Genomic DNA, 15,668 nt, shown 5'->3' with positions numbered 1-15,668 from the left:
AAAATTTGGAGAATGGATTGGTTAAAATGTTGAAACCTGAGACTGGAGATATAAGTAGTGGTGAGTTTATGAAAGCTCTCACTTACCACAGCAAGAAATTTGGCTTATAAACTTTTGACAATTTTATCAAGTAGAAATGGGCTTAGCTGCATGTAACAGAAAACCTAACAAAAGATTAAGCAAATGGACACATTTCTGTAGAGGTGTTTTTTTCCCTCCACTCCTTGGACCCAAGTATATATTTCAGTTTTTAACTGCATGTGTCTTTTACTTAAAGCCATCTCAAATCCATTCAAATGGTGGATATATAAATAATTCTTCAAAGTGTTCCTTTGAAGTTACATAGTTAGATGACAATTTCTGCCTCTGAGCGTAAACAGATGCAGAAAAATAAACGATGTCCCACAATGAAAGTCTGAACACCAATGAAAAAGACGATATAGTACTTTAATTAACAATACTGTATATAACAAAAACAACTTTAGCTTCAGGTGGTGGAGAGAAAAATCAGTGTTTCTAGAAAACTACTAACACACTTCTGTACATCACAGAGGAAGGTAAGTGAGACAACTTAGACTAAAATAATCTGTCTTATTCCTTTCCACATTCTGGGTAACATGTTTCTTGACTGAGAAGAAGTATCTCTGCTTTCATTCCATTGCTCTGATTAGGGTTACCAACAGATAATGTACTTCTCTTTCATATCGGAAGTACCACCACTCCAGTTTAGACAAAACGACATAATGTTCTCTTTAGCTTTTTTGCATTTAAGTCAAAATACAGAGGTGAGAAAAGAGGACTGCAAGCAAATCCAGTATTTGTTGCACAAGGCTCAACCACTTATTTATCTGTCTGGTACCAACATGGCTGAATAAAAGAAACAAAAATTACCTGAGGGATTAGAAAAATCCAACATGCTGGTGGTAGGCTGCAGGAGATCAGGGCTGCTGGATGAGAGTGTTCCAGGGATAGGCATTATGGCCAAACTGTGCCTACAGTGTCTCGTTCCCACAATGCTGTCGTCCTGTGACTGGCTCAGGCCTACATCACTTCAAAAGAATGTAATATATCACTTTAAAGTATTTGAGGGGTCTTAATAGTATACATTTCTGTTCCCTGTGCACTAAGACATAATAGGACCAATTCAAAGTAATGATTTTAAAATAGTACAGCAATTTAAAAAATAGGACAAGTGTAATAATGAAAATGGCAATAAAGTGTTTTTTTAACAATTACACTCAAATAAAATTTAACTTACACATCTAGGTAATTCTACTACAGTTGACCCTTGAACAACGCAGGTTGAACTAAGCAGGTCCACCTATGCACGGATATTTCTCAATAGGAGTAAATACTACAGTACTAAACGGTCCGTGGTTGGTTGAATCTGCAGATGTGAGGAACCACAGACATGTAGGGCCAACTATAAATTTTACATGAATTAACCCCTGCATTGTTCAACGGTGGAATGTACATCGTAGAGAAATGTTTGTATTTCATATTTAGTTTCTGCTGGTTTTGGTAGAGAAAATGAACCTGAGTGGGGAGTCCTTGAGGTCTGCCAGTTTCATTAGACACTAATATATATACCCAACAATGCACAGGGCTGCAGCAAGGTTCATCCTCTTGACGGAAAAGCTTGGCAACCTTCTAGGCAAAGGATGGAGTTGGGTGTGAACCCAAGCCAAAAATATGGCAGGTTGTAGAAAACAATGGGGTCAGGTTCAAGTGACAAAATAAGACAGGTTGTAGAAAACAATGGGGCCAGGTTCAAGTGACAAAATAAGACAGGTCTTTAAACATGAGTAACCTGGGAACTGCTCAAACCAGCAAGTACAGAGAAAAGAAAACAGGAAGACGACATAGAAAATAGCAACAAACAACAAGAGCAATTTATGTGACAAATAGAAAGGAGAAGGAAAAAGAGGACCAAAAATGAAAATAGAAGAAAAAGAATTTTACAGTCTCTAGTTTATTCTAAGGGTATATTATTTCTTGTGTGATCTCTCAAGTCTAGTTATTTGGCTGTTCCCTAGATGAGAACATCAAAACCAAAGCAGAAAGCAAGTCATCGAAAGTTAACTGCCTGTAAAGGTTTCAAAAACAAGTATCAATTAAATGGTAATATTTAAGCAAATATTTTCTTTAAAATATTTTAGAGGTGTTAAATAGGCAATTCTAAAACCATTTAAGAAAAAAAATAACAACAAATAAATGTAACCCTGTCACTTAAGGTTTAGATATCCCCAAAAGTTCTATAAAACACAGGATAAGCAAAACAGTCCTATACAAACATAGGACAGCAATGAAGACTTCCGTCAACATCAACAACCAAAATACCACTTAGTTCTAAGCATTGGTTTTAACTGGTTAAAACCAATGCTTTGGGTTAATATTAATTCCCATCTATATTTTTTTCAATGTAGCATTCTACCCAGTATTTGCTACATATACAAACAGTTATCACAGAATACTTACCTATTATCTTGGGATGGATTAATAAGGTCTGAGTGATATGGGATACTTCCTGAATATGTTAGGAGTTAAAAATAGGATGCAGGCAGATTAGGAAACTATGTAAGATGGAGTTTAGAGGACTGTTAAATAAACAGCTAAAGGACTGTTAGGAGCCAGACAAGGATGAGAGCCAGGACAAGACAGAGAGAGAGAAGTCAGGGAGAAGCATGAAGGCATGGAAAAAAGCAAAGATAAGTGTGTCAAGAGCAAGCTATGTCAGACAGACCTGGGTTATTAGCTGTGTGACCTCAGGGAAATTTCTTTCTGTTTCTGAACCTTGGTTACCTCCAAAATTGTGAATAATACTATTGATCCCCCAGGACTATGGCAAAGATTAAATTAGGTAATGTAGGTGAGCATTTTGGCACAGAGAAAAACAGGATTCCTACTTTTAAGAAGACAGTAGTACTTTTACTGAAATTAAAATAGAATAATACAGGGACTTCGCTGGTGGCACAGTGGTTAAGAATCCGCCTGCCAAGGCAGGGGACACGGGCTCCAGCCCTGGTCTGGGAAGATCCCACATTCTGTGGAGCAATTAAGCCCATGCACCACAACTACTGAGCATGCACTCTAGAGCCCGCGAGCCACAACTACTGAAGCCCGTGTGCCTACAGCCTGTGCTCCACAATAAGAGAAGCCACCGCAATGAGAAGCCTGTACACTGCAACGAAGAGTAGCCCCGCTCGCCGCAACTAGAGAAAGCCCGCGTGCAGCAATGAAGACCCAACACAGCCAAAAATAAAGTAAATTTATATATATTAAAAAACAAATAGAATAATACATACCTCGGAAGGATTTTACACAATTCACACTGAGAAACAGAGCGGGGCAGGGTGGGTACAACAGGTAAAGGCACTACAGAAAGAGGAAACGCTTTCCTGGGGGAGAGAATGCAATCTAATCTTACAGATAAAGCAAAGGGAATGTTTTATTTGACAAGACATTTTTATTTATGTTAAGTTGGTTCCTTACAATTTTTTTTAAAGATTTTTTTGATGTGGACCATTTTTAAAGTCTTTATTGAATTTGTTACAATATTGCTTCTGTTTTATGTTTTGGTGTTTTGGCCGAGAGGCATGGGGGATCTTAATTCCCCGACCAGGGATCGAACCCGCACTCCCTGCATTGGAAGGCGAAGTCTTAACCACTGGACCGCCAGGGAAGTCCCGGTTCCTTATAATTAGGTATGTATTCCTAAAGATCAGCGCTAAATGTTTTAAGATTAGGTAAGAGAAAAAAAGGAGGGGGGCTTTCACACATATTTTATTTATAGCTTTGTAAGTATTTTGGCAACAATTCATATTACATAAAAAATAAAGATTTTAAAAAATACAAGTCTTTCTTTGATTTCTGAAAACAAACCTGCCAGTTAGTTTTTGGACACAGAGAGTCAGGTAAATAAATCCAAGGAAGCAAACTGTTAAAAAGATTATCTGGTCCTACTAACAACCAAAGTCGAAACAACCTTAACAATGTTAAAAAGTTACAATTTTCTATTAAAGAGAATTGGCTGTCACTTGCAATAATCTGGAATTTACTACAGAGACTCAGAAGTGCATGAAATACTAAAAGTCTTTACCTCTCTTACTGATGTTATTTAGCATTACCTCTGCTTTTTAATAAGCAATAGCTATGACACTGCACAGTTAAAATAATATAAAGCTGGTTACAAATTCATGGTAATTAAGGTGAGAACATATATAAATGAAAACTATACTAATGTTATGTACAACCCCTGCTATGACATTAATGAAATAGAATCGAATTGACAAAATATCCATGCTTGCTTGGAAGCTGAATTTATAAAGCCTATTTGCAAATAATTATGTCATTTCTTACCAAAACAGTCTCCTAACAAGGTGATGCACTAACAGAAACAAGATAGTTTTGAAAAATTCCTCAATAATTCCTGATACTGAATTTACTTAGAATAAAAGTATATTTTAGTTTCATTACATGAAACTAAAAAGGCTGCATAAATATCATCAATATGCAAATAAAAAATAATCCCAATATTAAAAGCAAACAAGGAAAGAATGCTGACAACAAATGGAAAGAAAAAGCTAATTCCTAATAAGCAAACAAGGCAGTCTACTTCTGGGACTGTTACAATGAATTATATACTTAGACAATCCATGATGAAAGAAAACAAAAGGTATGATACAGATTTCCTGAACTGTGAAATATTTCCAGGTCAAGAAAATCCACATTGCTATGTCTTAATTTACAGATGTTATTCAAAATCAATCAGTGGTTTTTTTTTTTTTCACTTCTAATTTTCAGGAGTATTCTTTCATTTTAAAATTATGTCATGGTTAGGGGTTTGGGGAATTACCTATTCTTATCTCAACTATTTGTTCCTTCGTTACATTCATTTTTTTTACTACTCTCACAGATGTGGACATTCTCTCTTACAGTATTTCTATGACAACTCATGCCCTACTCTTAAAGTGGGTGCTGCAAAAGGCAGAGCAAAGTGCCCCTTCCAAAGAGTCCTGACACATAGGAGCCATCAAGAAATTGTGGAATTAAACTCATAAAAAATTTTTCTCAATTAAAAAATATTCAAACCAAAAAATTTTTAAAATACAAAAAACAAGCAAGCAAGCAAGAAATGGAAAATTTACCTATAAAGCTACTTAGAGAAAACCACAATCAACCTTCTTCCTTCTAGTCATTTCGTGGTAAATAGCACAATTTATTTAACCAGTCTTTTGCAACTGGACATTTAGGGTTTTCCAATTTTGTTTTATTATGAATAATATTACTAAGAACATCTGTATATAAATCTTCATCTAATTATTATCAGAAACTGAATTACTGAATCAAAGCTATGAACATTTTTAAAGCTCTTACTAAAAAAAAAAAAATGCCCAAATGCTTTATAGAAAGGTTGCATCATTTTATGTTCCCACAGCAATCTGAGCTTATTATCTCTCTTGCGTTATCAATTCAGAAACTGACTATTCTAACAACCTGTGGTGAAACAAACAATATTCCATTTAAAACTGTGTACCCTTGATTATTATTATTATTTTAATTTTTGGCCTTGCTGCACAGCTTGCGGGATCTTAGTTCCCCATCCAGGGATTGAAGCCAGGCCCATGGCAGTGAAAGCGCTGAGTCCTAACCACTGAACGGCCAGGAAATTCCTTATCCTTGATTATTACTGATTCAGAACATCTGATTCATGTTCTCTGACTGTTTTTCTACTGAACTTCTAGTGATGTGTGTGTGTGTGTGTGTGTGTGTGTGTAGCAAAAGGGATTGTCTGAATTAATTTGTAATGATTTAGTGCAAAGAACACACATTCTCAAAAATGCAAAGTAGCCAGCCTGAATTGTAAAATGACAAATTCATTCTCTCTGTAAAACAGGGTCCAGTAGAAAACCGTAAAATAATTTGTTTTGGGGGGTATTTATATAATTATTTATATAAAATATAATTTATAAAATTATTAGCATTATGTTTAGAAGAGATAACCAGTTTAATATTAACTCCCAAAGGGCAGCATTTTATTCATATTTGTATTCACAGCCAACAGCCTCCTGCTGGCACAAAGGAGACAATAAATGCTTGCTAACAACAACAACAAAAAAATCCCTCTGAGTTTAAGTAAAACGATTTTTATTAGATCTTTCATTTTGGGAGGTCCTAATATAAAGAAATAATGCTTGAAAATTTAACTGCTCCTGGCTACCTCAATTTCCTGCCTCCTGCTGTAAGCAAAGATAGAATCCAACTGGAGTAACCAATTTCCACTTCCTGAAGGAAACATTATAGAGATGAGATGTTGATTTAGATGCCTGACACTTGAATATAGCTGGGTGAAATGTGACACAAACAAGCTAAAGTTAGTTGCAATCACAGTGTTCTCTGGCTTTTCATGACACACGTCACAACTGTGCCACAATGTGTTCAAAATGAGACCCTGTTAAAGGAGATACATGTATTCCAGACCAAACACCCAAGGTTTTCTGGAAATGGAACTCAGAGCATTACCTCCTGAGGAACTTCCCTTGTGAACTCTTTTCTGCCTTCTGGTCCTCCATTCCTTTCTCTTTTCCTCAGTGCCTTCATGCAGCCTTTCTGTCATCCAAAACTGTCCCCAATCTCTTCAGTGTGGGCTGGTCCCTCTAATATTTTCCTTATTCAATTCTCATTTGTGAGAAGAAGCTTATTCTTACAGTGTTTGCCATGCTGCTGTCGTACTACAGTATGCTCTATATTAAAAGAATCTTGCTATTTTAAAGTTATGATATTTTATAAACCTCAAGGAGAACAGTTCACTCAAAAAGGAATGAGTAATAAACTTTCTAGAAACGAGAGACATTATGAATACAGCTCAGGATGTTTCAATCCTCTGTGAGCCCCAAATTAAATGAAGAATAAACGTGTTTCCCTGAATTGAAAATAAAAACTCATGAAGAAGAGCATTTTCTGACCAGGAAATTCTTCAGATCTTTAATTAAAAGATGAGAGCTGACATTCACCTTGTTCCAAGTTGCCTTCTAATTAACTGCCTTGCTATTACTGCTACATTGTGCTCCACCTTCAACCCCAAATCACTATCAGAGCTAAAAGAGAGATCTTCCTCAAAGATCTTACCACAAATGTTACCACATCATATGCCTTTGATGGCTCCCTATTATGACATGGTGAAGTCCATATCTTTAGCATAATATTCAAAATCCTTCACTTACCTATCTATCATGCTTCATCTTTAGGTGTGCACTGAGAAACACAGTCTACTCAAACCTACCAAGCTTGCTCCTGCCTTTGTACACATCAAAACATTTATCACCCTGTAATGGACCACTTGCCTAGTTTTCCCTTTTAGATGATCAACTCTTGCAGGGCAAGAAACTTGTTCTACTTCCAATATTTCTGTCTCTGGATATTGTGCCTATTTTATAATAAATGTGTGAAGAATAAAGGGTTCCTGCTATGAATTCCTTAAAGGCAGGGACTACCTCTTTCCAGCTCTATAATTAACATCTGGAACAGTGCCAAAAACTCTCAGGAGCCCCAAATTAAGTATTTTCTTTGAATATGCTTTCTTTTCTTTTTTTTTTCCCCACTGATTCATTGTCTTAATTCAACAAATACTGAGTGACTACTATGTGGTAAGTACTGTATTTGATTAGAATGTTTGTGATTACTTTAGAAAGTAGATAATATAAAATATACACAGATATAATATATACTAGAGTAATTCCAAGTCATGACCCTGTATTCATTTTATCAGTATTTTACAGGCTTTAATTTGCATTTAAGTTCCTGAAGTTTTACTAAGTTTTGGTGACATTTCATTTTGAAAATAGAAATAAATTTGATTGAAAAGGTCAGCTTTAGAATTCAGGAAGGAATAAATAGTGCAATAAGAGAAAGATGATTTAAAAGGCAAAAAAATAGGGCTTCCCTGGTGGCACAGTGGTTAAGAATCCACCAACCAATGCAGGAAACATGGGTTCGAGCCCTGGTCCGGGAAGATCCCACATGCCACGGAGCAACTAAGCTTGTGCACCACAACTACTGAGCGTGCACTCTAGAGCCCGCGAGCCACGACTACTGAGCCCGCATGCCACAACTACTGAAGCCTGCGTGCCTAGAGCCTGTGCTCCACAACAAGAGAAGCCACCGCAATGAGAAGCCCGCGCACTGCAACGAAGAGTAGCCCCCGCTCGTCGCAACTAGAGAAGGGCCACACGCAACAACAAAGACCCAATGCAGCCAAAAATAAATAAAATAAAAAAATAAATTTTTTAAAAAAAGGCAAAAAAATAGTATCAGTGAATATGTCCCAAGTTTTAAGGTGTCCAAATTTGTAGATCAAGGGACTGATATTGGACCAAAAATATACAAAAAAAGATTTCATAAAATAAAACGAGCAATCTTTTCTAAAATTCAAAACAAGGCTAATGGAAGAATACATAATCTAACAATGGTAACTTCTTGGAAGTGATGAGGAGACATTTAGAATTTACTCTTACTTATTTATGGATTGCTTGTAGATTTTATGATGCAATAGTTGTATAAAAAACAAAACTGACCCAAAACTTCCCTTCTCCCACAAAAATCTTTATGGTCAATAGGAAAATGCCTACATGACTAAGATTGCTGTTACCTACCTAAACAGTTTTGGAGGCAAGATACTAAATCGTGTTTTATCCAAAATTTTCCTGATTTTGTTTCTTCCACCTGAAACAGTATTTGCTTTTATTTTCTTGTTTCCTTTCTCCTGTGATGTCTGTTCAATATCTCCTGGTACATCCTGGATTGAGTGGCGATTACTTTTTTTTTCAGCAATTTTGGGAATATGAGGAACACCAGATTTCTCTTGTTCGGTCCTAGTAAGCAACTCTTTGAACACTGTAGAAATAAATAAATGAAACTGTCATTTCTTTTCTTCTCATTAGAAAGTTTTTATATCCACAACAAATTTTAAAAATAAACATAGTTGCTTTCTATCACTGGGCCTTTCACAGCCTCATTCATTAAAACTCATTTCACCACGAAATTTATACTCACCCTTTATTAATCAGCTATATCCATTTTTCAGCTTTTATACCTGACTGTACTTATGATGTTGTCCAACAGTGATAAAAGAAATTCACTGGGGAAAACAGAAATGAAGCAGGCAGATTGCCAGCATGTTTCAAAAGCCCAAGGTTCCTATTTAGGTAATAAGCAGTATAATTGCTAATCAACCCAGATTTTATAGAAATAGATAATTAGATTCTATTATTTATATGTTATCCCTCATCATTTGAGTTGAGATATAAGTACTATAAGTCAGGCCCTGTTTTGTAAAATTTAGCCATCAACAAAATGGGAAGAGCTCTGCTGGACCTGCTTTTACCAGAAATAAATAGTACTAAATTTTGTAATATATGACAATTTCCTCAAGGTAACATCTGTGAGACTTAATTCAGTAGAGTGAAAGCCACTAAGCATTCACTACAGCGGTCTGAAGTAAAAAACCAAGCATTTATAGATAACTTTCTATCAATCCTAAGTCTGGTGAGTTATACTTCATCCTTAAGGAAAGTACAAGCACAGTGGGGCATTTGCCTTTCCAGCAATCTCTTTGCCTAGATCCAGGCAAGCTTATGAAAAGCACAGTTTCTGTCTTCAAGATAACAGAAATCTTTGGGGTCACCTTTCAAAGATACCTTGCTTGATTAAAATACAGTAAATTCTTTTCAGTCGTCTTAAAAAATTTCACTTTATTTTAAGCCACGTGGTAAAAATAAAAATGCTTTTTTGAGCTAAAATCAAGATACTCACCAATTCAAAAAATATTTACTGACCTATGAACACGTCAAGCACTATGCTAGATGTTTGCAGATTCCTCCTGTTGTGAAACATAGTCAGTCAAAGATATATGGTACAGAGAGAACATAACGCGAGGAACTAGTTAAGAGAGCAAGAAAGGGAAAATTGTCCTTCATTAAGCCACTGTGTTAAGAAGAGATCAGTAAAGTGAGTTGATTTTAACTAGGCAAAGGGAGAAGAAGGATTAATTCTAGGTAGAGGAAATCTCAAGTTTAAAGTACCTGTGGTAGAAGGAAAGTTCAAGAAAATGAAGATGACTGAAGAACAAGGTAGAGAAAGGGCTTGATAATGCTATGGTTAAGGTGTCTGAATTTTCTGTTAAGAGCAACAGGAAATCTCTGGGCAGCAGATATCCCTGGCTGCAGTGTGTATGTAAGGTGACTCAAGAGTGTAAAAAGTAGTTTATATCTTCACTGGACTTGTGTATCTAAGTAAAAATCTGCAGAGCTTGTGATTTGTAGATAAAGAAATGATTGTGTTAAACTAAAAAAAAATAGTGAGGGACAAAAATTAATGTCAGTAAGCAAATGTAATTACAATACCATTAAACATCAATATCAGATATAATATATGAACCAAAAATGAAGGTGTCCAAGAATTAATAAAAGAAATGTTTAATAAATTTGACTACACAAAGATTTAAGATTTCTCTCTCTACATATATGTATGTGTGTATGTGTATTTATACTCGCAACCCAAAACAAATGAACAAAGAAAGTCAAAAGACAACTGGGGAAAAAATTTGCAACCCTTAGGACCAAGAGATACTGTTATTTATTTATAAGGCATTCAAACAAATCAATAAAAGATGAATAACTCAACATAAAAATGGACAAATGAAGACTGTTCATAAAGAAGAAATGTTAGCACATAAGAAAAGTGCTCAACTTCCTTCATTATTAAAGACTGTATATCAGGAACTGTAAAGTTGATTATACCCACTGCAGAGGCATTCTTATACATTGATGAATGAAGTGTACATAGACTGGGGAAACTTTTAGAAAGTAAAACCGCAGTAACTATAAAAGTAATTCCACTCTGAGGAATTTATCTTATAGCTATATCTATATAAACATAAAAGATAAGTACAAAGGATTATTACATCATTGTAAATAGCAAAAACTATAAACAACCTAAAACATCCATCAATATGACATCAGATCAATAGATTATGATAATAGTGTGATGGAATTCGATGCAATAACAATTACACAAGAAGTAAACCTGTATGAAACTGCTGTGGAAAGGTATAGAATATTGTACACAATATGGTCCCACTGGGTGTCTTTAGTACTGTAATTTACAAAACATGCATGTATTACTTTTATTAAACAATTAAAATGCTAATAATAAAATTATCTGAGTGGTTGGATTTTTAAAGATGTTAGAAAGTTGTGAAAAGTAAGAGGAATGGATGAATAAAAACTCCAGAGCAGGAAGAGGGTAAACTGAGATTGCCAGCTGTTTTCTTCTCTGGGGACATTGCTGAATCTAAATATAAACAAAAGGTGAGGCAGGTAGAAGGACTCTACTAGAGGAAAGAGAAGTTTTGATGGCTGCGAGTACTGGCAAGAAAACTGGAATACAGAGAGGCACCAAAGCAGTGTCACTTTTCTTCATGAGATATCTCTATTAGTAAGACAAGGCATGAGGCTGGAAATTTCTTAGACTCTCATGGTACTCAGGAGACAAAGTCACACAACAGGGAGAGACTTCCAACAAACACACAACAGATTTATCTGCTTGGGGTGGGAGGCTGAAGAGCTAAGCTCAAAAATCTCTGAAGGGAAAAACTTACAAAAAAAGGAGAGAGAAAGGTACCAGATTCTGAATCAAGAGATTGGAGGTGGGGGAGGAGGTAGGAGGACAAGGCTGAATAAGCAGAGTCAAATTTCCCACAATCTCTGAGTTGTTAGAGACAAAGTTCCATTAGAGGAGGGGCCTACATCAAGCACATGACAAGTCTCTCAACTTGAAACCAATGGACACAGTCTAAGTAATTCTGCAACCCAGCCTGACCCAGCTCAATTCCGCTTACCTTATGTGATTAAACAGAGGAAATGGCAAATCCTATCTGTGAGAAAATACTAATTTCACTACTAAGGTTCCTTTGTATACAAAGTACAGCTACAATAAAAATTTTAAGACTCACAAAGAAAGAAAATAGCCAGAGGGAAAAACAGAATAAAAGATAATCCAAATGTTAGAGTTAACACACAAGGACTTTATAATAACCATTACAAATATATTAAAGAACATAGAGGAAAAGAGATAAAATGGATGAAAAGATGAAGAAAAAGATGAAGAAGTGCAACAGAGAACTGGAGATTCAGGTGGATATTCCAGAACTGAAAAATATCTAAAATTAAATTCAGTGCATGCATTTATCAGTAGACTGCATACAGCAGAAAATAGGATTATTTTCTTAAACACAGGTCATTACAAAATACCCAAACTGAAAGAAAGAAAAAATTGGAAAGAATAGAACAGAATGTAAGAGATAGATGGGATGCAAATCTTCTAACATATAAGTAACTGATTTCCCACATGGGAGGGAAAGAAAAAGGGGCAGTAGTAATTAATAATGGCCATGAAATTTTGAAAACTGATAAGCAAACAACAATGCACAAATTCAAATGCTGAGCAAACCCCACACAAAATAAATACAAAGAAAACTGTGACGAATCCTTGTTACAGTTAAAACTGCTCTGAGTCGTATTTGCATCCCATGGGAAATGCTGGTATTTTTGTTTAGCCTTCTGCGGATTGTGGTTCCAGTGTTCAATTTTCAAAGCCTCTGCAGTGCTATACAGATCTGTCCACTTTGTACCACCTAGTGGTCAGTCTTGGACCTGAGTAGAGGTCTGCTTGGGCCAGTTCTCAAAGTCTATGATATGCTAAATACGATCAGATTCACGCACCTACAGGATGGGGGTGAGCCCAGGATTTCATAAACAACTTTATGGGGTTGTTTTCTCCATCTTAGTTATCAACCTGGTACTTTCTAGTTCCTTAGGCCCCCTTTTTTGGACCTCTAGAGGGAAACTGTCCACTGCAGTGCCTTAGGGGCCAAGTAGAGGGGGACAGAGAGAGTGGGGGAAAAAAGCAGTGACATTGGCTTTGTTTTCTTGGAGCCACTGCTTCACTAAAGGGTGAGGAACATTTTCTCAGTCAATGCCACTGGATTGCTTGGAGGCTGGGGCCTGAGAATATAGAGAAAACAAGAGTGAAAAAAAAAAAAATCTGTGGAAATTCCCCCTCTGTCTGAGCTTTAGGAGTTTCCTTTCCCATTCCTTAAGTCAGGCTGCTTCAGGGTCCTTCTAGGTCTGCACCATAATATTCACATCCAGGTTTCATGTTGCCTTGAGTCCAGTCCGGGGGATACTGGAGTGAAAAAAAATGGTAAATTCACTTCTGGTGGTGGTACTTTGAATTCTCTGAGTTCTCAAATAGATGGATCATGATTTTTGTTTAGGTTTTATTGTTGAGTTCAGTGGGAAATGAAGGGTAGCATGTTGTTTACTCCATCTTAACCGGAACCAGAATCCTTAATTTGCTTTTTATCTTCAGGGACATAAGGACATATCAAATAGCACCTTAAAGTCTGTGTTTGATATTCTGGAGCTCCTACGGTTCTGTTTCTGTTGGTTCTGGCTTAAAATGATTTTTAAGAGGGCCTCACAATGTTTGATTGTTTGACTCCGTATTTGGAAACTTATTTTTACAAATAATAGGCTGCTGCTAGCATCTTCTAAAGAGGATTTCTATTTTCTTTTGCCAGGTACTGGAGACCTAGGGCCAGGTCAAAACTTGAGGTTCTTCTGAGTTGCCTAGCGTACAGTCCACATTCTCTTCAGAGTTAGATACTCAGGTTCTCAATCAGGAACAAATGTTGTTATGCTAGAGTGTTCTGGCCTTTAGTAGGCTCTACGCTACGAACCTTCTCTCAGCAGCTCCTTCTCTCAGCTACATTCTATGGATGGGAAAATAGCCCTGGGAAATAAAACATCCTTTGGGGGGTACAGTCTCAGGATGAGTGGTAAGGGATTTGACACATCCAGAGTTTGTGATTTTAACAAGTGCAGGATTCCAACTCTTTCAACTTTTCCTGGGAGCCTATTGCCAAAAAAAGCTCAGTCTCTCAGTTGTTTTTTCTGTACTGGTAAATGCTCCAGGGCAGATATGGCTCCAGTTTACCTCTTTAAGGTCTAACTTCTCTGTTCAATGGCAGGTAGCTCTTCACTAGCCAGCTCCTTTAGATGTTCTCAGTCAATACTAGAAATAGAAGACAAGTTTTTTAAACTAATTTTGCTCAGATTATAGGTGGTCCTTTGAATTGGGAGTCACATCTTTCATTCTGGAATGGCCTCTGCCATTGTTTCCTAAATACTTTCTTCTTCACATTTTCTTTTAGATCTCTTGGAATAGTGCTCAATTGCATTTTGTCTTTTTTTGCTCTATAAAGTTGATTTTCTCAAGTTACCTACTCATTCTACTGAATGTTTCTGTCTTTTCTACTAAAATATGCCTTTGCATATTTAAAATAACCCCAAGAGGTATTTTTCTCAGTGACTGTCTTTTTTCCAAATATCCTGTTCTTGTTTTAAGGAATGAATTTTTAAATCTCTCTGTGCTGAGTTCTAGAAATGGTTTTCTTCTCCTCCTCAAATTAACTATTTTCTCCAAAATCTATAAGCTCACTTACTAGGTTCTTTACCATCACCCCTCAATAATCCTGGTTCTCTTATAACTGGTGATCCCTTGCTGTCAGTTCTAATTAACACAAAATGAGCAAATACCTAGTATCATCTAAACAAATCTGTTTTCTGGTCACAGCTTGCCTTTTTGTAGGTGTTTTGACTGTGAATTCCATGCAGGATGACCTAACTGCTCAACTTTGCTTCATGATAATGCCAGAGATACTGGGACTTTATTCCAGGCACCACATCCAGGCTAAAATGCTCCATTTCAACAAATTTTCTACTAATATTTCTTTGAGATACTCTTTGGTGTTTTTTGCATGAGGAGAATGTTGGCTGATTACACTCTGGCTGGGGCAAGGAAGGAGGTCTTGAGGGTACGGGCCCCCTTCTGTAGCACCACGTAACTCCCACACTCTGCAACATCCAATCTAGGGTTCTGTTGGGCAATTGCTTCTCACCATCCAAAGAGTTCAGAGGTTGTGGTTTCTCTTCCTCTTGCAGCCTTCAGATCAATTTTGTCTCCCAGGGTCCATGTTGTTAACCACTACATTATACTACCTCTATGTTTTTATACACAACCACATTTGATACTAGTTAGTAATTATTATGTGCCAGGAACAAAAAAAGTTTAAAGGTACTGATGCTTATAAGTACCCTACGAGGACTTCCCTGGTGGCGCACTGGTTAAGAATCCGCCTGCCAATGCAGGGGATATGGGTTCGAGCCCTGGTCCGGGAAGATCACACATGCCGCAGAGCAACTAAGTCCGTGCGCCACAACTACTGAGCCTGCACTCTAGAGGCCGCGAGCCACAACTTCTGAGCCCACGTGCCACAACTACTGAAGCCTGCACATCTAGAGCCTGTGTTCCACAACAAGAGAAGCCACTGCAATGAGAAGCCTGTGCAACGCAACGAAGAGTAGCCCCTGCTTGCTGCAACTAAAGAAAGCCCATGCACAGTAATGAAGACCCACCGCAGCCAAAAAATAATAAAAAAAAAAAAGAACCCTATGAAACAGAGCTGGAGAAACTGAATAGAGAAACTAAACAATATACTTTAAGTGTCAGAGCAACCTCTGCTTTCATATTTTTCAAAATCAGAATCC

General features: G+C 36.8%; 1 protein-coding gene across 11 annotated transcripts in view; it reads right to left on the bottom strand.

The window, feature by feature from the left end:
• Window positions 1-15,668, bottom strand: part of RAPGEF6 (Rap guanine nucleotide exchange factor 6) — a 247,099-nt gene that overhangs the window by 50,889 nt on the left and 180,542 nt on the right. For all 11 annotated transcript variants that reach the window (XM_082457818.1, XM_082457826.1, XM_082457821.1 and 8 more), the window contains 2 exons: window positions 8,652-8,892; window positions 892-1,049 (listed from right to left, as the gene is read on the bottom strand). In XM_082457818.1, coding sequence (XP_082313944.1) covers window positions 892-1,049; window positions 8,652-8,892 — 399 coding nt within the window. The remainder of the gene's footprint in view (window positions 1-891; window positions 1,050-8,651; window positions 8,893-15,668) is intronic.

This window comes from Balaenoptera physalus (genome assembly GCF_965194825.1).
Source record: "Balaenoptera physalus genome assembly, chromosome: 3".
Lineage (NCBI taxonomy): Eukaryota > Metazoa > Chordata > Mammalia > Artiodactyla > Balaenopteridae > Balaenoptera > Balaenoptera physalus.
Note: the sequence above shows the minus strand (reverse complement) of the source record. Positions and strands in the feature narration are given on the sequence as shown.